Source organism: Dryobates pubescens, chromosome 11 (genome assembly GCF_014839835.1).
Source record: "Dryobates pubescens isolate bDryPub1 chromosome 11, bDryPub1.pri, whole genome shotgun sequence".
Classification (NCBI taxonomy): Eukaryota; Metazoa; Chordata; class Aves; order Piciformes; family Picidae; genus Dryobates; species Dryobates pubescens.
The window spans coordinates 8,613,166-8,638,480 of NC_071622.1; the positions used below are offsets into that span (position 1 = coordinate 8,613,166).

At 41.6% G+C, this 25,315-nt stretch overlaps 1 protein-coding gene across 9 annotated transcripts in view; it reads right to left on the reverse strand.

Moving 5' to 3' along the window:
* ST3GAL3 (ST3 beta-galactoside alpha-2,3-sialyltransferase 3) overlaps positions 1–25,315 on the reverse strand; it is a 212,914-nt gene that overhangs the window by 137,512 nt on the left and 50,087 nt on the right. For 6 of the 9 annotated variants that reach the window (XM_054165700.1, XM_054165705.1, XM_054165699.1 and 3 more), the window contains exons 3-5: positions 23,633–23,680; positions 21,528–21,662; positions 11,047–11,089 (exon numbers count right to left, since the gene is read on the reverse strand). In XM_054165700.1, coding sequence (XP_054021675.1) covers positions 11,047–11,089; positions 21,528–21,662; positions 23,633–23,680 — 226 coding nt within the window. The remainder of the gene's footprint in view (positions 1–11,046; positions 11,090–21,527; positions 21,663–23,632; positions 23,681–25,315) is intronic. The other 3 variants (XM_054165706.1, XM_054165708.1, XM_054165704.1) reach the window with 2 other exon arrangements.

Below are 25,315 nucleotides of genomic sequence, written 5' to 3' on the forward strand. Positions count from 1 at the left end.
GAAAATGTTTCCTCCAGAAACTTTGCTGTAAATGCAGAACATAACCTTGCAGGAACCCTTGCAGATACTGTGACTATATGTACCCTTAAAAAACCTAACAAAAACCCAGTAACAGTGAAGAATAGCCAGAAGCCTTAACAGTAACAACAGCTACAGAGCCACCCAGATCAAAAAAGCTCTCCTGTTGACTTCATACATTGTTCCAGTGAATGCTCTCCTGCTAAAATAACTTTTCTTTTTTCCACTTCAAAGAGCAGCTGCTTGTCGGAAAAGGCCATCTAACCAACATCCAAACTGCCATATGCAGCCACTGTGAGTCAGAGAATGGAATGAAGTTTGTCTCAAAGAACCACGAACAGCCCAATTAATCAGCCCTCTCTTCATCTTCTGTCACCCCTGACTTCACTGAACACCAGCCCTACATCAGAAGGAAGTTATTGCGGCTCTCCAAAATGAGAATGGAGTGGCTTTCTAAGATGTTTGGCATACTAGCTAAAGGAGAGTTCCAAGCTGAGAACTGAAACAGGTTTCACTCTTCAACAGGACAAATCCTACGCTCTCCTTGTTAATTCATCAAAATAGCAACACTTCACAAAATTCCTTGAGCCTGAGTTCCATGATGATAAAATACAGCTTTGAATTCTTTACAGATCAGAGTCTCTATCTCTAACAGGCAACTGACACAACCACCTTTGGGGATTTCTGCCTCCAGTGATGTGAAAAAGGGTCACGAAGAGAGAATGAAAAAGAGCAGGAGGAGGACACTGGAGACATTGCAGCTGTATAGGACATTGTTTACATTTTCCAGGTCTTCAAGATTAATTCTTTTAAAGAACCAGGGGGAAGATACTTCTAAGTAGGAATTAAAAGGTCTGAAATCAGACACAGGTATCCAAACACATTCAATATGCAAATCAAAACATCAAAACCAATTTTTTTTTGTTGCCTTTTGTTTTGCTTATCCTTAAAGAGCTGGCAGACTGCATGGCAGAAACAGCATGTTCATGCTCTGTCAGTTTTCTGTCCCTCCCTTTGCGGTCCTGATTCTCACTGCTGAAAGCTGAACTGGGGCTGCAGCTAGCATAGGATCACAGAATTGTTAGGGTTGGAAGGGACCTCAAGGATCAGGGACCCCTGCATCTGGAGTAGCACTTCTGTGCGCAGTAGGATTTTACTCAAAATGGAATTAAAGATATGATCAAACAGTTTCCACTAAAATCTGAGGAGGACACCCATTAACATGAAAACAGCTCATTGAATATGGTAACATGTTGATAATCTGAACTGTGAATAATGTTAACAAAGTGGATATGTTACTATCAGACTGAAATGTGTTAGCTTGAGTTAATAATTCCCAGATAGCACCCAACAGGATCGAGGATGCAAATCTTTGCAGTAGTAATAATTCATAAACAAATAATGTCATCCGTGTGTTAAATGTGTGGTTCTTACCAGGAAGATAAGAACTGCTTAAGCTCGAGGTGAGGAGAAAGTTCCTCACTGAGAGAGTCATTCGCCATTGGAATGTGCTGCCCAGGGAGGTGGTGGAGTCACCATCCCTGGAGGGGTTCAAGAGGGGATTGGATGTGGCACTTGGTGCCATGGTTTAGTCATGAGGTCTGTGGTGACAGGTTGGACTTGATGATCTTTGAGGTCTCTTCCAACCTTGGTGATTCTGTGATTCTGTCTTGTGAGAAGGAAGGAGAGCACAGCCCCTCAACCATCCTCATCTCTTCTCCGTTCAGTCTTTGCTGGTTTATTTGTTGCAGTTCTCTTTTTCCTGCATTCTGCTCTATCTCTATTTTCTATGTGATGTTTGCAGTCTTTTATGTTTTATTTCTTGCACATCTGTTTGGCATGACTTAAGGATTGAGTAGCATGGGGGTGTAAAATTTGACATTTGTTTTGCAGTTAATTAGGCAAAGGTCTTTACTCAGACACTACAGCCTGCAAAATCTATTTTGAAAGTTTGTTGCTTCACCAACTTATTTTTTCATAAATTGTTGTAAACTATTAACAATGTCTAACTAATATAACCATGAATACAACTGTTGTAAACTATTGACAGTGTCTAACTAGTATAACTGACGCAACCATCTTGAACATAGATGCTGATCAAACTCCATGATCCTACAGAACATCTTGTCCTTGCAGCAAACTGTATAACCAATTACAGTGAGACTAATTCAGTTAATAGAATAAACCAGGTGGGAAGAGACCTTCAAGATCATCGCATCCAACCCATCAACCAATCCAACCCACCTAAACAACTAAACCAAGGCACCAAGCACCCTATCAAGTCTCCTCTTGAACACCTCCAATGATGATGACTCCACCATCTCCCCGGGCAGCCCATTCCAATGGGCAATCACTCTCTCTGTATAGAACTTCTTCCTAACATCCATTCTAAACCTCCCCTGGTGCAGCCTGAGACTGTGTCCTCTTGTTCTGGTACTGGCCGCCTGGGAGAAGAGACCAACATCCGCCTGTCTACAATCTCCCTTCAGGTAGTTGTAGAGAGCAATAAGGTCACCCCTGAGTCTCCTCTTCTCCAGGCTAAGCAACCCCAGCTCCCTCAGTCTCTCCTCATAGGGATTGTGTTCCAAGCCCCTCACCAACTTTGTTGCCCTTCTCTGGACACATTCCAGCAAGTCAACAGCCTTCCTAAACTGAGGAGCCCAGAACTGGACACAGTACTCAAGGTGCGGCCTAACCAGTGCAGTGTACAGGGGCAGAATGACCTCCCTGCTCCTGCTGGCTACACTGTTCTTGATGCAGGCCAGGATGCCCTTGGCCCTCTTGGCTTCCTGGGCACACTGCAGGCTACCATCGACCAGTACCCCCAGGTCCCTCTCTACCTGGCCACTCTCCAGCCACTCTAACCCCAGCCTGTAACTCTGCATGGGGTTGTTGTGGCCAATGTGTAGAACCTGGCACTTGGATGTGTTCAGTCTCATGCCGTTGGACTCTGCCCATCTGTCCAGCCTGTTGAGGTCCCTCTGCAGATCAGCAGATCAACTCCTGCCCCCAGCTTGGTGTCGTCAGCAAATTTACTGATGATGGACTCAATGCCTTCATCCAGATCATCAATAAAGATGTTAAAGAGCACAGGGCCCAGCACTGATCCCTGGGGCACACCACTAGTGACTGGCCGCCAGCTGGATGTGGCACCATTCACCACCACTCTCTGGGCTCGGCCCTCCAGCCAGTTCCTAACCCAACGCAGTGTGCCCATCCAAGCCATGGGCTGATAGCTTGGCCAGGAGTTTGCTGTGGGGGACATGATCTTGATGCAGTATTTCTAACCTCTTTAACTGAAGTTTTTGGAATGATCAATGTTTGGATAGTCTAACTTATTCCATTTTCATAAGTTACGTGTAGAGCAAGAAGGTTTTTATGGGAGGACACTCAGTTCACTACAAACTTAACAAGGTTAAGTCTGCAGAAGCTGGCCAAAACAAAAATGATTTATCTCTGCATTTTAGAACAGTTTTTTGAAGAAAGAACATGAAGCGTGGCTTTTTATATGCTCTTCTCCCAAGAGGTTAAAGCAACAGGAGGGCCCCATGTCATTTATGAGCTTATAGATAATCCCTGAATTGGATTTTACAACTAAAGCAAATTTAGCCTTCTGTGAATGCAACAACTGTGAAAATTCTTGCTCAAACAATGGCTAATAGACACTTGTAAAGTTAACTAGCTGTTACTATATCCACCCCAGGAAAACAGACAAACACACACACACTTTTAATGAGGTTAATGCTGCTGTGGTTAAGAACTACAAACAAAGTAAGTGTTTCATCACACAGATACAGAGGGGAGAAAAAGAACCGAGCCCTCTCTTTATAGTCTCCTCACTTTTTATCTAACTAGTCTGGTTGATTAAAAGGACACAAATGTGCAAATTCAGTCCTATGAGGAACATAAGAAAGAAATCTCACTTGAATTAGGAGCCTTCGTGGACATTCACTTGAAAAACAAATCCATCTAACAAAAACCATTTCCTATTTAATAGGCACACTAATTGGAACTATGTGTATTAGATTTTTTTTCTCTGTGAACCCTTATTGGCTATTGTGTTACTGTGCTTAGAATGAAAAACAGGTTGAAAAGCTTATGAGTCACTCCTTTTTGCCTTTAAAATACTTGTACATCAACTTTCTGCCAAGAGTATGAAGAACTTGTAGCATCTAAAGATTTATGAACAATGTCCTGCAGTCCCAAAAGTCCTCAGCTACTTCTATAGAAATTCTTGCAAGAATGTTGTCCAGACATACCAGTTCTAAAGCACATAAACCTTGCTTGAATTTTTGTTGTTGATATCAAGGAAGACACTTTCCCATTCCCTCATCATCCAAACAGAACAAACCTCATTGTATCTACTGCAAACTCCTTTCTTTTCTATAAATACATTATCAGTGGTTTCCTTCATACTCTCAGTGAAACTGTTTTTCCATGCACAATTCTCTTTCATACAACTGAACTTGTTGGGGCAAACATATAAAACTGCTCTAAACAATGCCCAAGCATTCATAATTTTTACTTTACATTCTTTCCCCACATGATTTAGTTCATAATTACTTCCAGCTTCAGGAAACTGGCCCTTTTAAAAGTACCAAACATAAGTTTTTCCACTTTGTTTACACTTAAATCAAATAATGAATCCCCTCTAAGCAGCCAGGGATTCTGAGTTATCTTCTTCATCAACTGAGGCTGTGTCTAACACGGGAATCCCAAAGTCAGATAACAGAGACTCATCTTTATGGGAATTCCAAAGGATCAAAACTGGAAAAAGAATAAAAATATGAAATGTCCTAAAAAGAGTAAAACAAACAAAAAAAAGGAGATGGCAGTTACTCAAACTGGGAGGTTTGGTGGATGAAGCACTGTGAATCACTAAGGTTCTTTTTCTTAAATATTTGCAGTGCACAAACAATTGCTACAGACTGGAAGAGATTCAGTAGAAGGTGATTAATTAAGTCAAGGAAAAATCTGAAATGAAAGAGAAATAAATAACCAACTGCCAGGAAAGTACCAGTGTCATAGGGCATGCTAAGCCCTGAAATAGTCTTTCAGAAGCATCATCAGGATGCTTTTGCTTGCCATGGTCAGACTCTCTCCATTTAGCCTGTGAGACACTCTCTTTCCTCTGCCCAGGCAGGGCAAGAGACCACTAAGACTTCTCACTTCTTTCTTCCCACTCAGGATTACGGGAATGCAAACAGACAAATGGGAAGGAAAATAGGGCAGAAAGAAATCCCATAGCAGCAGGCATGGGGAAAGTCCAGCATTCCAACACATTTATTGCTTATTTTTACAGTGCTTAATGGCGAAGTACCACACATAGACACAAACTGTTTCAAAGCAACCTCCCGCCCGAGAAACACAATGAGTGGAAAGGGCTCTGTTTCAGTTCTTCACTACTGAAGTTCTGAAGTAAAGAAACTTCAACAAACAGAAGTAACTCAATCTGTGTGTTTCCCTAGCCCAAACTCCCTCCATTTTTACAGTCTTTTTAAAGTCTAGATCAAGTTACGTTTGCGTTTGCAGGGCGAGGGTTATTATTTCTGGCTCCTTTTTTCTTCCACCCCACAGACTCAGTTTCTTCACCTTCTCTTTTGTAAAGCAAAGTGTGAAATTATCATGGATATTTAAAAACAAAAGAATTGTTGCACCTCCCAAATCTACCCTGTAACACCAGTCAAGCGTGTAGACACACAGTAACACAAAATGTCTAGCAAAGCACAGACCCCGCCAGAAACAAATATTCCCCCTTTTAACTAAGTACTACTTCAAAATTCCCAGAGTACATAATATAAAATATAAACCATATAGATTGTATAAATGCACTAAACTAACTGTATTAGTATTATTATCTTACTTATTATTATCTTACTGTGCTGACCTCACTGTAATTTTTCTGAGAAGGGTACCAATTTTAAGGCATTATACCAACTACTATATTTTTAAGTGAAGAATGTTTCCAGTAAGCTCAAACTCGTCTTCTAACTCTTGCAAAACTTTCAGGGAGTGGTTCTTCCCCAAAGTCAAATCCTGTGATGCTTCCCTCATCATTTACTACCTGACTGTGGCTGCAGCTGAATAGACCCACCATCACCCAAAGGGAACTGTTTGCTGGCTGCTGTTTAAAAGCATCAAATCACCAACCTGGCTGCTGAAGTACCTTTGAAAATAGCTTTTGAAGGACGAGTTTGAAACAAGGACAGAAGTAGCAGTCAATAGCTTCCTCCTCACCAGGCAAATGGCATGCCTGCAGAATAACCAAAGCTGGTATAGAAGCATGAGGCCAGCAAGGCAAGGGAAAAGCCTCAAATCACATTTTATTACAAATTATTACCAAAAAGGGAGCTTTTCACGTGTGCAAGACAGGTGAGTCTACAGTCATAACATGCCAAGGCATACTCAGAGTAATTGTTAACGGTTCCTAAATGAAGCATTCAAACACTAAGTGGCAGAATAAAGAATGCCTGTGCAACCTTCAGCTGGGCCCACTAAATACACATTAAGATACAGCCTATAATTAACTGTATGATCATATGCTGATCCCCCTACAGAAACCTCGTGTAAGTCAATGCAAACATGCCTTCTGCTCGGAGAATGATTCAGAATTTGTAGTGAATGAGACTTTTGTTTCCAGGACCTGGCCAGCCTCAAAGAACTACTACAATATAAACAGTCAACGATAATAAAAGCATGCAACCCTTTGCCAAGAACAGATGTTACAAAGCAACTGCAGATCTTGGCATTTCGTGACACCTGGTAATCTACTGAGTCACTGATGTGATCAATGGCCTTAAGTTGTTCAGGAACTATTGGCCCCTCCCTTAAAAAAAGCCTTTAAGAAATGAAGACCTGGAAACTGTATCAATTTTTTCTGTAAGTATTTTTCTCTAGGCACCCAATACGAACTAGATTTAATTCCTAAAGGTTTTTAAATGATATGTGGCTCTGCTGCTTGAGAAACCTCTTTACCTGGGAGAAACTGACACAAATGGCCTCTTTCTGTGCTGTGTGCATATTTGGTTTTGGTATTCTAATTTTGGCAGTGATGTTATGGTTGGTACAAGGTCTTGTACCAACGCTTCAGGTCTTGTTTTGACTAAGAAAACAACTGATTCATAACTATGTTGCCCTCAGCTTTCCTGTATTTTCTCATCCTGTATTTCATGAAAAATGCCCACCTGGATGTCATCCTGCTTTTTAAAAGCTAATAGACTTTCCAAGGAAGAGTTAGCCCAAATACAGGCAGTATCCTCCTTTTTGATGAGCTCAAGGCAATGAGACTTAATGTCAGAACCTGACATTTCCATGAAGCATCTGTACACTATCTTTAAAACTGGCCATCCCCTTCCAGGTGAGTTTCTTGGCCATATCAGCCCCCCTAATGTTATAAGCAAGACATTCCTCAGACATGCAGTTCCCACAGAAAACACTTCTCCCATACCTCTGACAGATTTTTCTTCTCACAGTGAACAAATCTGGTTTCCTTTCCATTTCCATGAACTCAAAGAGAAAGAGTGAACAGAATCACCTACACTGCTGTAACCACAACAGAATGATTCATACCTAAATAACCTGCCCTGAATATCTACAGGGCAGAGGACACTGAAATACTAGTACATGAACAAATTAAAGATGGACATATCACTATTTATTCATGGCAAACACTCTTCTCTGTGTAATTTGAAATGCAAGTCAGGGCATTCAAGCTTTAATGCAGATCTACCTTTGTAGAAAATGTTGGTCCTCCAGGTCATTAGTTTAAACAAAGTCAACTAACAGCCAGAAAGAGATTTTGAACAAATAAAAGATTAAGGGGGGGGGGGAGGGGGAAGAAAAAGATAACTATTTGTGGCCCCATGTGCTTCAAGTCACATAACACTCACATGCTGTCAATTAAGTGAATCCTATAAAGTTATGATCTACGGCAAAATTCCACCAGAATGATTGGATCACAACAGACATAATTACATTATTTCTGCCAATAAAGTCACCAGTGCAGAACATATTATCCCCTTCAACTCTAATTTTTTTTTTTTTTAACCAGAAAGTGCTTGTACAATGGTATGATCTTCACTGAAAGCCTTTTTAATCACTAAGTTCCACTGAATCCAGCATGGACTTTAAAAAATGCATTTGGTACCCCAACCACATATGGTATCACAGTATCACCAAGGTTGGAAGAGACCTCAAAGATCATCGAGGCCAACCTGTCACCACAGACCTCATGACTAGACCATGGAACCAAGTGCCACATCCAATCCCTGCTTGAACCCCTCCAGGGACGGTGACTCCACCACCTCCCTGGGCAGCACATTCCAATGACAAACGACTCTCTCCATAAAGAACTTTCTCCTCACCTTGAGCCTAAACTTCCCCTGGCACAGCTTGAGACTGTGTCCTCTTGTTCTGGTGCTGGTTGCTTGAGAGAAGAGACCAACCCCTTCCTGGCTACTACCCCCCTTCAGGTAGTTGTAGAGAGCAACTCCTCCAGGCTAAACAATCCCAGCTTCCTCAGCCTCTCCCCGTAGGGCTTGTGCTCAAGGCCTCTCCCCAGCTTCATTGCCCTTCTCTGGACACACTCAACTGTCTCGATGTCCTTTTTAAACTGAGGGGCCCAGAACTAGATACAGAACTCCAGGTGTGGCCTAACCAGTGCTGAGTACAGGGCAGAATGACTTCCCTGCTCCTGCTGGCCACAGTGCTCCAGATACAGGCCAGGATGCCATTGGCCTTCTTGGCCACCTCGGCGCACTGCTGGCTCAAACTGGTGAACTATGCAACAGCAGCAATTTCCTCTAGGCTGTCCACCACTTCTCTTTCAAATTTTATTTATTGTTTTATGATATTTTCAAGTTTTCTTTTGGCTCCCTTGCTATTGAAAAAAAAAGGAAATGCTCAAAACCAAGTTGGATGGGGCCTTGACCAACCTGGTCTAACAGCAGGTGTCCCTGCCCGTGGCAGGGGGGTTGGAACTAGATGACTTTTAAGGTCCCTTCCAACCCAAACCATTCTATGATCATAAAATATTTCAGGTTGGAAATGAACTCTTCAGGTTATCATGTCCATTCTCAAAGCAGGGACAACTTTACTTCCACAGAAGAAACAAACACACAACAAAAAACAAGGAAAAAAAACCCCACCCAACCTAAACCCAACAAAGGACAATTATAGCTGGGGGGGGAGGGGAGTTATTTCATTTAGGACACTAAATAAGTACTTTTTGTTTAAAGTTGTCAACAGTTCTTTTCTTTAAGAAAAAATACTGGAGAGTTTTCATCATGGGGAGGTTAAAAAAAAATAAATTACAGGGTTTTAGAAGCACTCCAACAGGTAGAAACTTCACTTGGCCTCATCCTAAGGTATAAGAAGGAGTGGCCATGCCTCAGAGAGCTGCAATTGAAGTAGATAAGTCAGCAAGCATGAGACAAAGTAGGATGTAACAGAGGTTTGAAGAGAAGGAAGACTCAGTGGGACTTGCTAAAAGTATTGGAGTAAAGGACAGTGAACACAAAAGGAGGAACAGGAAGAGCAAGACTGAAACAGTGGTTTGGACATAGCACAGGCTGATGTCCAAAGCCAGTAAGACAAAAGTGTTTGGACAGTCAATGGGTGTGTTCAAGAAATCAGACATTACAAAACATATAATGCAGTCTGGGAAAAAAAACCAACAACAAAACCCCCCAAATCAGACTGCTTAGAAACTATTTGCTCTTTACAAACACCAAGACATTAATTCAAAGGTTACTTCACAATTCTGGACTACTCTCTCTGCTTTGACATCTAGATGTATGAATTGAAGATAATGTATCATCTCATCCCACTGTTCTCTCTAAATCACAAGGATGACCCAACACAGACAATTTGATAAACAAAATTGGTAACTGTGCAACCAGGATGGGTTCCAGACAGTATGAACCAAAAATCACACAGAACATGACATTAAATGAGTCCAGAAAGAAATCTCGACCAGCTACTCATACAGCAAAGGCTTCCTGCACACTGAATGAGACAGAGCCTTCAGAAAAGAAAGAAACAAACAAGCAAACAAATAAAGAAACATTCCTTCTTTCTTAAATGTGTTCCTCCATAGCACCTTTTGGCAAGTTAGGTTACCATAGTTGAGTTTATGTACCCAGCTGCTTCTGTAAAAGAAGCTCCTGCCCAGAGATCTCATTTCCTGCAAACAGCCTTTCCAAGGTACTTAATGAGGTTTTTATTTCGTTATGGAAGCTCCCAAGCTGCTCATCAAGACTGAACCCAAAACTTTACAGATACACCTTGTAAGTATAATGAAAGTTTCTAAACACTATGAACACAGTATTAACACAACGCATTGTACAGGAGATGCATCCTCGAGGCGTTCAAAGCCGCTAGATTGCTTCAGTGCCATTTTAGGTAAAAGAGCCAGGTGGGTTTTAGCAGTCCTCTTGTGCCCCACGCCAGAATTTCTGCAAGGCTGTTGACCTCAGAAACACAGTCGGTAGTGACCCCTAGTGTTAAGAAGTTCAGCCTCAGTTTAATTGATTTATGAGCATCATCCTTTGGTGCTTTGCTTCTGGCATGGCAAACGGTCACTGCCTTGCACTGCGGTTTTATCCGCCCCAGTTGACAAACAAAAATAGCAGTATCCATTTTTAAAGAAACAATGGGAAAGGAAATATAAACTTCTCAGCCTCCCAGTAAAATGCAGACTGACACTACCCCTGCTTTCAAATGCTTAATACATTTTTCCCCCTCATCTGGAAGATTAACAATAGGTATCTAGAGCAGACAGACAGTCATGTCAACAGGTAGACATTTTTAGCCTCTTGGTCAGTCATGAAGGAATTAATGACAGTGAACCACAATCCAAGACAGGCAGCAAAGCCTAGTATAAGGAAAGAAGTTGTAATTGCCAAGTTGCTTCAGCACTTGGCTGTTCCAGGTAGAAGTAAAACCAATGAGTCAACTGTCCAGGTGAGACAGAAGATGCATACAACAAAAATCTGTAACTACAAAGAAGAGTCCTACTGTTCTACTTACAATTTGGAGTCCAGGTTCAGGAGAAAGCCCAGTTTGTCATATTCTGAAAAACAAAAGCAAGGGACACAGTATCATGAAAACTGCAAGTGTCTCCTCTGCTAAAGGCACCAAAACCACAAATCAGTAAGTCCTCATGGAAAGGAAACAGTATCTGTATCATAATTTCCAGTTGCTAGCAGCTGTTACCACAGATCATTGTCACTTCAAGGAACTCCCAAATTCACATTTCTGAATCTCCAGGAAATACTAATGCAAGATACTGTGTGGGTAATAATTAATATAGAAATCACTAGAATTAACCAAGATATCTGGAGTCATAAAAACAAAGCATTACTGAAACCACACGTGCAGTCATATACAAAGCTTTCCTGCTTGCAGTAGAAATCACTTGGCCAGTAATTTGTATGACAAACACTCCTCCAAGGTCCTGGCATGGTAGAGCTTTGAAATTTTTCTTCATTCCTCATCTATTCCAGTGCATAATTTCTTAATCAAGCAGCCCTCCAGCCCTCCTTCAAGAGAAAGCTATGCCAAAATACTTCAAATTCAGGTGCTGGTGCCATGGTTCAGTTGATTAGATGGTGTTGGGTGATAGGTTGGACTTGATGATCTCGAAGGTCTTTTCCAACATGGTCAATTCTATTCTATTAGGAAAGCCCCCATTTATGCCACAAACAGGGAACAGCTACAGAAAGTTACCACTCAGAACATCTGTAACCCCTGTATAAAGTAAGCTTTGCACTCAGCACGTTTGAATACGTTGTGATCTCGTAAATCAAACATTTCATACCAAAGTTATAACTATCAGAATTCATATGAGATACATAAGAAAAGCTAAAAAGTATAATGCCCTTCTTCTGTTGGGTTAAGCTCAGGGGCCTCCCCACACTGAGAACCACTGGGTCTCACTAGCATGTAATAAGGAAAAAAATAAATCAATAGAGAGAAGTAAAAGATAATCCCTCCAGAGCATAACAATCAGGAAGTATCAAATGAAACAAGAAAAAAAAAATAAATTCAAAGAACACAACTCATAACCTTTTGGAGCTTAGTAGGAGCAGAGAAGTTTGCTTTCCTTATGAAACACCACCAGAATTTCTACTGCAGTAGTTTAACCTAGTAAGATCACAAACTCTTCAGGCTGTTACTTGCCGGCAGAGCAGGAAAGTCTAAACATGTACCCAAAACAGAATGATTGCACCAGATAGGACAGTGTAAACTGTGTCATTGACTTCAGTCCCATTAAGATTTAATTCCTGAGCCAAGGGAAGAGTTATGTTTGACATAACTTAAGCAACAGAAGTTGCAGACCATGCATGCACTTGGCATTGGCACACAGTATCCATTCTCTGCCAGCATCCCCATGCGTACCACCCACCATCCTTGTTGTACTTGATAACAGAAATGCACCTCTGCATCTCTTCTCCACCTGATAGCTGTTTCCCCATGTGCTGCTTTCCTTATAACTTCCTCCTGCAATAAATTATTTCCTGTCCAACATTACCTCCTCTGCACATAGGATCATGCGTAGGAAGATACCCATTCCAGGAACACAAAAACAAAACAAAACTTAACTTTCAGTTTTTGTTAACCCTTTCTTCCTTCCAAAACCAACATCCATACTGAGTAAGCAGCATACATATATATATATGTGTGTGTGGGTGTATTTATATATATTTAATTATTTAAAACAAACAAAAAAACCATCTCCAGCCACTGACCAAAATGTCACCAGTCTTATTCCACTGAAGCTAAAATTCCATTCTTCCCAAAAGGAAATGCAAGGAAAGCAGTAAGAGATATATCACCTCATAACTGCAACATCTTGGGCTTTCCACTAACTCAGCACTTCATGAGTTTTGCAAGCAAAGCACCAGAAAACACACACATCTTAAAACACTAAGTGCCACAGCTGACATACCTCCGGTGCAGTGTTTTGTATCACTTACCTCCTGTTTGTCACACGCATTTCACCTCCCCTAGGTTTAAAGTGGTACTTTTGATGTTTCTTGCTTTGATGATTACTAACAGAGGTATAAAGTGATCTTACAAAGCTATATATGTCAACTCTCTTTCCAACAGGCACTTTGCAAAAAAATAAATAGATGCATGAACCACAAAAAATCCATTGCTAGTTTCAAACCAGGAACTCAGGTGAGGTCTTGATTTTCAGTAGGGTGTAAATTACCCTTTCAGGCTGCAACACCAAACTTGGTGAAATGTGTAAACTACTGCAGGCAGAGAAATTTTGCCCTCACCATGGGCTGTATCACACTTGCTGGAACTTTGGGAAATCACAGTGTTACTATTGGCTTGGAAATGAATCTCTCTCACGTGCTGCTCCCTCCAGAAGGACACTAGGAGCCTCTAAATTACAGACTAAAGATCACCTTCCTTTTTAGCAAAAATCAGAGTCCTGTTACAGACTTCCAATGTCATTTTAACTGTATCATAACTGGGACTGTTTAGTCTAGGGAAGAGAAGGCTGAGAGGGGATCTTATCAATGTCTATAAATACCTGATGGGTGAGTGTCAAGAGGAAGGGGTTAGGCTCTTTTCAGTGGCACCCATTAATAGGACAAGGAATAATGGATGTAAGTTAGAACACAGAGTTCCACTTCAACACGAGGAGAAGCCTCTTTACTGTGAAGGTGATGGAGCACTGGAAGAGGTTGCCCAGAGAGGTTGTGGAGTCTCCTTCTCTGGACACTTTCAAAGCCAACCTGGACATGTTTCTTTGTGGCCTGCCCTAGATGACTCTGCTTTGTCAGGGGCGTGGGACCCAATGTTCTCTTGAGGTCCCTCCCAACCCCTAACATTGTGTGATTAGTGATTACAGAGGGCAAAAAGTAACTGTGACACACAGCTAAGCAGGCCACATGCTGGCTGGATTCACAAAAGATGGATAAAAGCCCAAATACCTGGAGGACTCCAAAGACACATAACCCAGCTTCAGGAAAAGGCAATCTTGGTCTGGAGTTATGTATTAAAATTAAAATAACATAAACTACAGAGCCACTAAATCAATGACAAGTGCAACTGGATCTGAAAACCAGAGTGGTCAGGGTGTGACAATTACAGGAGATGGACTGAGCTGATCACAGAGCTCACTGCTAGAAAAAGAAGCAATCCCACTCCTACCTTAAAAATACTGGCTGCAAGATCCTGCCTTGGTACCTATGTAACCTCTCTGTGTCCTAGTCAAGTTTGCTTTCATAGAATCAATAAGTTTGGAAAAGACCTCAAGGATCATCAAGTCCAACCTGTCACCCAACACCTCATGACTACTAAACCATGGCACCAAGTGCCATGTCAAATCCCCTCTTGAACACCTCCAAGGATGGTGACTCCACCACCTCCCTGGGCAGCACATTCCAACGGCTAACAACTCTTTCTGTGAAGAACTTTCTCCTCACCTCCACCCTAAACCTTCCCTGGTGCAGTTTGAGACTGTGTCCTCTTCTCCTGGTGCTGAGTGCCATCACCTTAGGTTAGAGCCTTACCAAGACAACCAGCTGATAGAGGAGAAATGCTTTTTGTGTTTTTCATGCAGTGGAGTGCAGAAGCGCTAGAATATCAGACAAAACAGATCAGAATAGCTAGAGAACTATTTCATTTCTACCAATAACTAGGCTTGGACCAGCTGGATGTGTTAACTGTGGTTTGATAACCTCTGCCAACGTCATTTTGACCCCTCCCCCCCCTTAGGGGGTCTCTGCACTAAAGCACAATGCAGAGCTATCAATGGGTGTGGTTCTGGAGAACTCCCTTCAGACCCAACCAAGTTGGTAGGTCTGATCCAGCTCAGGTCATGTCCTATCCACCAGCTTCCATACAAAACATTTATATGGCTGTGTGAAATACTTTTGTTTGTTTCTGTGTTTTTAACCCCCCAAACCAGCAAAAGGTAATGAAGAACTTATTTTGTATCCAATAGAAGAACATCATGCAAGAATCTGAATAAAGCTTTGTCTTCTCAGCCCAGAAGAGACTGAAAGTCCCAGAGAGATTAAAAAAAAAACAAACACAAACCAGTATTACATAGAATACATAGAATACATAGAATAAACCAGGTTGGAAGAGACCTTCAAGATCATCGCGTCCAACCCATCAACCAATCCAACACCGCCCAAGCAACTAACCCACGGCACCAAAAAGAAAGCAAGAAAGCTAAGGACTACACTCACTTGTGCTAGGAAGTCAGGAGATCTCAGCTAAGAATGTGGCACAGTAGCACTGAAATGAACCAATACACTAAATCAAGTTTCATCATGCCCTATAAGAACAAGAGGTCTTCTTAGGCCAGAAGTAAAACACATTCTTACATTTCCAGGAAGATCAGAATTGAGTAAGGACCTAATAACTGACAACAATTTCATAATAAAGCATGTAATTGGGATTACATGAACAGAAGTACAGCCAAGCATAGCATTTTCTATAAATGATGCAAACCCTGTGCCAAATTCAATGCTGGCACTAGAATGGAAATGTCTCACAAGTATCCAACAAAAATCCAGCTACCAGGCAGCAGGCGAGAAATGCATTGTCTGGTGCCTGCAAACTCCATACAGACCCCCCCAAAAAGCCATAAAGCACAGTCTACAACAGCTATCAAGTCTTCAAACTGCATTTTGGTTTATTCTATTCTATTTCTATTTTGCATTTGTAGCAAATATAGCTAAATACAGGCAAAAGGGACAACATTTTCCCTGTATGCTACTAATCTGAAACCAACAATCCAGGAATTACCTTGGCTCACTGGTTTTATCCTTCCAAACTGCCCATAACCAATTTCACTCACAACCTGAGCACTATTCCTTTAGCAGCTAGCTCCCTGGAAGCACTGTACAACTAAAACTTTGCCCACAGGGATAGAAACTGAATGTAAACCTTTTTTAACAGTTGGGCTATATGCAATTCTAGTTCTCTCTCTGTTTAACTGCTAACAGCAAGTAGAGAAAGGAAGGCAGAAGGTTCAATTTTAGCCACTTTATTAAAAATATTTGTGCTGGTCAGAGAAATCAGTATGACACTCAAGAGACACAAGTCCTATCAAGAACAGCACAGACAACCCTGATACATTTCATTCTATGCAGTGCGCTTTGTCCTCTGTGGAACTGAGGCTCCAGCTGAGCTAAGCCTCACTGTCCCCATGCACACCCTACACGTGTGGCAAAGGCCAGGCAAAATGACTTATCCTACAATAAAAAAGCTCAAATGTCTCACATTCACCTTGGACAAAGAAAACACAGATGGACAGTGATAAACGTTTAGATGTTGTAAAACAATTCTGCTACAACACATGAGACAATAAAGATCTAGTGAAAAACAAATCATAATGCTATGGATCAAGTGAAAAGGACAACACAAAGGCTTTCTACCAGGGTTAAAAAACTACCACTCAGAATTACTGAGCAACAATGAAGATGCTGGACAAACATTGTCCAGTTGTATTCTTTCCTTAGGATTCTCACTTTAACCTTTTCTGTGACAAAACTTGCTGCTGAAAGCATTCTTTTCTGAAGCTGTTTCAATAACTGGGGTGGGAGGGGTGGGGGGAGGAAATTGCAAAGCTAGGTTCAGAAAGTGTGGAGTTGAGGCTGCCTGGGCTCCTTGGCACTGTACTGCATAGACTGCATTCAACAAGCAATGCAGCAACAAGTGGCAAGTGTAGAACACAGGAGGTTTCACTTGAACTTAAGGAGAAAATTCCTTACTTTGAGGAACAGGCTGCCCATAGAGAGAGAAGTTGTGGAGTCTCCCACTCCAGAGATTTTCAAAACACACCTGGAAATGTTTCTCTGCAACCTGATCTAGGTGAATCTTCATTACCAGGGAAGTTGGATAGAGTAGAGTAGAGTAGAGTAGAGTAGAGTAGAGTAGAGTAGAGTAGAGTAGAGTAGAGTAGAGTAGAGTAGAATAAACCAGGCTGGAAAAGACCTTTGAGATCATCATGTCCAACCTATCCTCCAACACTATCTAATCAACTAAACCATGGCACCAAGCACCCCATCCAGTCTCTTCCTAAACACCTCCAGTGATGGTGACTCCACCCCCTCCCTAGGCAGCCCATTCCAATGGCCAACCACTCTTTCTATGAAGAACTTCTTTCTAACATCCAGCCTAAGATGATCTCCAGAGGTCCCTTCCAACCCTGGCAATCTATGGTTCTACCCATATCTATGTCCCAGTTTCCTTCTCCCCTCCCATTTACCATTTTGCACACAAGTTTATCAGCTTTTTCTCCAGGTTGTCCAAATGGTATCAGGGAGACCCCCAACTACACTGGTAAGACAAAGCCCAGGTGCCTTTTCCTGCCCTATAAAATACACAAGAGGTAGCAGAACTGTGAGGAAAACTGCTTAGCCCTTTCAGCCCAAGACTAGAAGTATGCCTCACCAAGCTACATCTGCACAGAACTATCTCTCATTTGACATTTCTACCATGCCTGTAAAAGAAAGATTCCTCAATAGCTTTTAATATAGCTTCACTTAGGCTCCTTTATTTCCTGAGGAGCAAAAGAACATCCTTAACAATACTACTTGTCCAGCAAAACTTGGAATTTCACATCTAATAAAAATGTTCAGAGGCTCTGCAACTGATCTAAAGCCCTGCTGCACCAGGCTCAGCATTCATTTTCCAGACACTGTACCTGATGAAAACAGTTGTATTTGAATGAAATGGATACACCAAGTGCTATCAGCACAGCTGAAATACAAACCTGGGAGTTTAAAGTGCAGAAAGAAGAAATCCATCCCCAGTCACAAAACCCTGCAACCCCTGGTGACACCTAAAATCATGAGGATACTACTTATTGTTTCAGATTTAGCAGCAACAGGAAGCAATTTCCAGCTCTATACCTTCAGGGTGGGGTTTTTTGTTCCTGACTAGGGCCTCAAAGACATCTGGCCCAGCTTTACAGCCTGAGGAAAGCAATACACCAGAGGGGTCTCCTTCATTAGACACTCCAACTACATTATTCATCCCTCAGGCAGAGAAAGAACAAATAAGCAATCACTTGCTGATAGTGCTGCATGGGCCATCCATCAGAAGGTCTTTTGCCTCCCTGTCTTACCTCCAAAAACAGATCTAGTAAGACCGAAAAAAAAGAGGTCATTTGAGCATATCACATTTTAAAAGACTGTAGTTACCTTGACACGGACTACAAAGCTCTGTACTTTTTCCCTAATAAAATTATAGCAACCTCCAAAGGCAGAAAAGCTGCCAACTGCTTTAAGCTGGCTTTATCAGAGACTTCAATAGGGAGATGAAAAATGCCCTCTTATGAACTGCATATGCCCTTTTTCTTTTCCCAGAGTCTCATCTGTTTAAAGCCAAGACTGCAAACTTTGCTAAATAAACAGTTGTTTCATTTACTACCGTGTATCCACTTGGCTAATGGGAGTTAATGCTGCCCTACTGTATCTTCTGACATATTCTTTATTTTAGAAATTGTATCAGATTTCCTAATAAAAGTCAAGAACAGTATTAACAAGACAGGGATCTCTTACTGGCTTTCAGTGACTTAAAAGATGTACTGACTAGATGTAGAGAGATGCCACGTAGACAGATAGAGAAAAAGCCCATTAACATATTTTATTCCAAGGTATTCTTTAAGCCACTTCTAGGCATTTGCACTTCAACTCATTCACAACTGTATTTTCAGTTGCAGGAACAGAACATTACTAAGAAGACAGATGATGATACAGAACATGCAGCCAGAGTCACGTAAGGACTATGCAACCGATACGTGACAGTCGTTGGCAATGGTTCAAGCAGCTCCCACAGTCTACAGCTCAAAGAAAAGAAGAATGAAGTAGAACTTCATTAATCAAAAATGAAAAGGAAAAAGCATTTTTTTGTAGAATAAAGCCACTAAAAGCAGCAGGAAAAAAAAAACCACCTAAAATTTAATCTTTCCCATTTATTTTCCACTTTACAGGAATGCAGGAAAATGCTGCACAGGAAGTTCACCTCTCCTTTCCCATAACCACCATGCATCCAGAGAAGGGCAACAAAGCTGGGGAGGGCTTTGGAGCACAAGCCCTGTGAGGAGAGGCTGAGGGAGCTGGGGTTGTTTAGCCTAGAGAAGACTCAGAGGAGACCTTATTGCTCTCTACAACTACCTGAAGGGAGGTTGTAGCCAGGTGGGGGTTGGTCTCTTCTCCCAGGCAAGCAGCACCAGAACAAGAGGACACAGTCTCAAGCTGCACCAGGGGAGGTTTAAGCTGGATGTTAGGAAGAAGTTTTTCATAGAAAGAGTGATTGGCCATTGGAATGGGCTGCCCAGGGAGGTGGTGGAATCACCATCACTGGAGGTGTTTAGGAAGAGACTGGATGGGGTGCTTGGTGCCATGGCTTAGTTGATTAGATAGTGTTGGATGATAGGTTGGACTCGGTGATCTCAAAGGTCTTTTCCAACCTGGTTAATTCTATTCTGTTCTGCTCTATTCTATTCATGCAGTGTGTTAAGAGAGATAAAAATGCAGCCTGAAGGGGTGAAGAAAACACCAAAACAAAAAACCCCCAACACACTAGAACCACAGTAGCTCCAAATGTAAAGTATATTTGTTTTCCTCAAACCAAGAACATCTGCAGAATTCTCACAAATTCTATTAACATAATATCTACATTAATTATCACTAACCTAGAGATCTGGGAAAGATAATTTGTAATCATAGAAAACTATACTACCATATTGTCATTGAGAGAGCCAAAGAACAGCAAGGAATCTTCTGCCAAGTCACCAATGTTTTTATTTTGGGCTAGGAATCTGCCACTACTCTACCAATTTGATACCTGCTGATTTTAGTTGTATTCCTATTCCTGGCCTCCATCCAAAACATAGGAAAGTAGTCATCAAATTCACTCTAGATTTGTTTTTAGGACAGAGGGATATTGTAGTTCATCACAAAATGGTTATCTGAGCATCTTCAGCAGCTGAAGAAATCAGAGAAAGTTTCCTTCATCGTTCTCACAGCTCCTCTTTGGCATAGGGAATCACTAGCAGCAAACTTCTAAATAATCACAGATGCAAAATCTCAGATCACAGAATCACCAAGGTTGGAAGAGACCTCAAAGATCATCAAGTGCAACCTGTCACCACAGACCTCATGACTAAACCATGGCACCAAGTGCCACGTCCAGTCCCCTCTTGAACACCTCCAGGGATGACTGCTCCACTATCACCATGAACTCAGGATCTGGAAGCATGGTGGGCATTCTTTCACAAGCATGAGCTGCAGCAGATACTCAACCATAAAGCTCTGTCATATTTGCATAGATCAAGCCAAACTTTGGGTCAGTGTTAAAAATTAAACTGAAAAGAAAAAAGCAACAACAAAAAAAAGTTAAAATGCACATACAGTGTGAGCAAGATCTAGGTAACACATGGTTGCTTGAAATATTAGAACAATTGTTTCAAGTCTGCAGAGAGAACAACTGGTGGCCTGTGCTGCAGTGAAACACATCTCACAGCGTAAGCCTACAGCCATGAGGTACTCAGAACTTCAAAAACTCCAGCAAGCACATTAAACACACTCATATCCTAACAAGACTTGAAGAAGACAAATATAACTTGCTTGCTCTCAGACAGAGGAGGTAGAAAAAGTCCTGAACAAAAATAGCAGGGGTATAAATCTGACTTTCAAGGTCCAGTGTTTGATTTGCTAGCAACGAAGTAAAACAAAGCAACTAGAGAGGGAGGAGAGGGGGGAAAAAAGAGAAAAGGAATATTGGCTGTCTAGTGCAAGCAAACGAAATCTAGGTCTCCTCAAACACCCAGTGTCCTGCTTAACATTTCCCAAGTTCAGAGCATGACAGTCTCCTTTCTGGAATGGTTTCAGCTGAAACACTGGCCTAGACATCACATCAAACATTTATCTTTGCTGCTCAAACTTTATCTTTCAAAAGGAAGAGGCAGTCATGGAAAGAATCACAAAAACATCTGGACTCATGAAAGCTAAACCACAGTGTGAACCTCACACAGTTCAGTCTCACTCCAAGCATATTGGAATCTCATGGCCTCTAGGCTAATATCTTCCGTGAGGCAATGCTTCAAGGCTCCACAGTCAGAAGTCTGTTCAGAAAGTTTATCCAGAATAACCTAGAGAGTGCCACTAATATGAGATGCATAAAGGTAGGTTTCCAGCCTCTCTGAAAAGAGATTTGCAGGTTGGACAGAGTTAATGGGAAAACCAAGACAAGGACAAACAATCAGTTCAAACAAAACACAAATCTGCAGAAAGACATTGCCCTTCACGCTGTATGATTAACAATTACCAAAGAGCAGTTTTAAGAAGCTGTTTAATATGCAGATATAAGTCCATGAGTACTGATTTTAAGCACCATGAAATCTTCACAGGGTGACTACTATTCATAGCTGTTTAATTCTGACTTAGAAAGAAAAAGGTATATGTATTTTTATGTTTCAAAGCATGTAACTTCAGTCCCTTCTTACCCCAACCTGAAACATCACCTACTAGGAATGGCTGGGCCTGGAGCTGCCATTGTTTCTTTGGATTCTTTCTGGGCTCTCTCTTTTCCTGGGTCTGCAGCAAGGTGAGATGTGATGGGCAGTGGAAGCACAATAGCCACAGTTTTTCTCTCTCTCCTTCCTGTTCAACAAGGAAAGCTGTCCCTCAGTTGGGTGCACATCACATCTTGACATCTTATTACACATATCAGTTCACAGCAAGTTAAAGTTTGCAGTACAGTGAATGCAAAGTACTAGATGTGAAAGCAACAAACATACAGGTCTCCTGGACATTTCTGAGCCTCCTTTCCCAAATAAGAGTTTTCTTCATATTTCTTCAATAAAGAAATTCAGGCTTATTGTAGTAAAATTGTTTACAGAAGGTCAAATTTTATTGTCTTACTCCTAGCCGATCCAAGCTTGAGTTGCAATATACAAGCAGAGAACAAAGACCAGTGCTTTAAAATCAGGCTTACATCAGCTTGTCTTCAACCCTCCACATTAACAGAACTCCAGAAGCCATGGAGTAGTTGAACTGCTTTTCATAACTCAGTTTACCACCCTCTTGGCAGTATCGTAACACAACATTTATGATTAACTCCACAAATACCCTGCACTGGAAGCTATCCACATGGTTAACTATTTTCACAGCACCTTGATGCCAAAACAGTATTAGAAAAACAAAATAAAAAAAAATAAAGTTTATGTGTATACATATATATAAAAAAGTTACTTCAGGACAAATTCTGCTCTTAGCTGTACCAACATTAATCCAGCATAACTCCACTGTAGGTATCCTGATTCGGACATACTCAGCTGTAAGCAAAATATTGCACTGAGTTTTACTCACAAATTTCATCATCTCAGATCTCTGTAACTTCCCTCCTACTTCTGCAAACTAAAACCATCCCGCAGTACAGGAGGCAGGCAGCAACACACCTGAGTTTTGACTGATACTAATTAGTAGAAAGTAGTGAAAACAAGGTCTCTTCCTCCCATAAACACAACAATATATCCACTCTGCATTCAGTACCCTAAAGATACTTCCACATCAGACCATGCACCTACAAGAGATCCATCTCCAGATACAAGCTTTACAGAAGATGCAGGGAGAGCAGAAAGCATTTAGAGCATTATAAACACAGCAAGTTACTACCACTTGCTTAGGGGTTAGTAAATCAGAAATCTGTGTTCAAGCTTTGCTGTTAGATTCAGGCAGCAAGCTCTCTTTCAGACTGTGCAGGCAGAGGACAAGTGCTATGTTGGAAGGCAGCATGTTCCCCCTGTCAGCCTAAGAGGAAATGCTAGTAAACAAGACAAAATACAAAACCTTCACTGGGGTTGTTTTTTCTGTTCTGCAAAACAGTAAGTAACCCTATCTGCTAAGTATTAAGGGGTTTTAAGAGTAATTCTTAGCCTTTCCCTTACACTTCATACATATACTGTAAACTGAATTTCACCAAGCACTGTGCTCACTATGGTGAACTTTGCCTACAGCTCAGGTATTCCACAGAGCCAAATGGATAGTGACTGGTTTCATGAAGTGATCCCAGCACAAAAGAATTTTTGATTTCTGGTTCAGTTTAATTGAAGGTCATGCTCAGGTTCCAAAAGAAATTAGGTTGGACAGAATTTGCTCTGGGGTTTGGTAATACTGGTCAATCTCCACCCAAAAAACCCCAAGTTTCCAGCCCTATTTGTTTAGCTACAGCTCTTTTGCCTTCTCCTTCCTGGAAGCATTCCTGATGTCTTTCCCCAAATAATTCAACTGTTTATTTAGCTGAGAAACCCTCCTAGTAGCATGGAACAGTTTTTCCTCAGCTGGTGGCTGACATCATCTCAATGCCTTTCACATGAGAAAAGAAGTACAAACCGCATCACTAACGCATGCAATGTGTCCAGGTCATCTGCCTTGCTGGGTAATGTCAGTCCTCACATCACACTAAGACAACTTCCACTCCACTTAAGAAAGGACCTTTTTACCCACTTTGGCTAGATGGTTGGTTCCCTGCAAGTCTGATTCAGTGATCTGCCTCCCAACATGGCTACCATGTCCAATTAAGTAGAAGCCTTGTCATGAGGTGGGAGATAGAGAAGAAGGCAATGTTGTACCTGAGCCTATCGTATGTCCAACGGAGTCAAAGGAAAGAACCACTGAATCTGTAACACAAGAGTACAAGTTCATTTTCCCCTTTTTCTTGGCACCATTACTTTACTTTGCTCAGATAACTCCTTATGCTCCCTTCTGCCAGGAAGCAGAATGTCCTCTTCACCAGTCAGACAAGACAGCAGGCATCCAGCAAAGGCAGAACACTAGAATATGCAATCATGATGTCGTCATTACCCAACAAGGTAGCCACAATTTATTGACAGCAATTTCATTTTATATCCAATAGCCTTGGTTGTTACAAAAAATTAATCATAATATGCTTTTGACTGCTAGACTGAAGAGCTTTCTCTTATCAAATGTATTATCGATATTTAGGCTCCAATTAAGGGACTTGCTTGTTACAAACAGCTCTCCCCTGACACTGTTTGCTACGCCAAGCATTTGTGCTCCTTGCATTTCTCACCATGTTTTCCACATCTTTAGTCGCTAGTGGCTTCCTAGTTCAATGAGTTCCCATTTATCAATATCCTTCACCTTTGTACTGTAAGCAGCACACATGACAAGTATCAAGAAAATCTGACCTGTTTGATACTCTCTCACTTTGCAACCCAGGATCACAGCAGGTATTTTTATCCATCACTGCAGTGACAGCTCCTGCTCACCTGTTAATGCCTGATACCTTCAATCACTTTCATACACTGGGGCACACTTCATTTTGATTGTGATTTACACTTCCTATTTTTACACATACAACTTTACTTTTGGCCCTTCCTGCCTGCCTGCATTAGCTCACCCCACAATCCAGACCTCTTTATTAGCCATTAATTTCCACATATACCACTCTCCCAATCTATAAAGTGTTTGCAAAATTCATTAGCAATAATTCAATAATCTGTTCCAAGTAGAGCTGCAATGTGGTGCCAGGGTAGAGGGTTTTCCCCAGCTTTAATCTTACTTGAAAGAAACCAACATTTATTTTAGAAGTAAACGTCATAGTTTGCCATCCATTTTGATGCCAATCCCAACTAAAGCAGAGAGTCTACTCAGTTTTACCAATGGTGGAGCAGAATTTGGCCCACAACTCACAGGCAGCTTGTCAAGGGGTGAAACTCAGCAAAGAACAAACCACCAGGATAGGATGAATAATTTTATGGAACAAGAAGCTTTATGCTGACACAGCAATAGCAGAACCATCTTTCAACTTCAGCTAAATGAACAGATTGAAACCCTTAAAGTTTCTCTTTGTAACTTTAAACTTCTCTTTGTTGGCCTCAGATGTGATCAGCTGATATGCATCTTTCGTATCATCACAGCAGCTGCCTCGGTGCAAGTCCACAGCAGGAGGCAAAAAGCCCAAGCACAACTGGATTTAGCGTGTTGAAAAGAAGTTAAGATCCTGCTGCATCACCTTACATTTGGGCAGGCTGCAGCCACAGACACTGACAGTTACCATGACTGGTGGTGAATGGTGCCACATCCAGCTGGCGGCCAGTCACTAGTGGTGTGCCCCAAGGATCAGTGCTGGGCTCCTTGCTCTTTAACATCTTTATTGATGATCTGGATGAGGGCATTGAGTCCATCATCAGTAAATTTGCAGATGACACCAAGCTGGGGGCAGGAGTTGATCTACTGGAGGGTAGAGAGGCTCTGCAGAGGGACCTCGACAGGCTGGACAGATGGGCAGA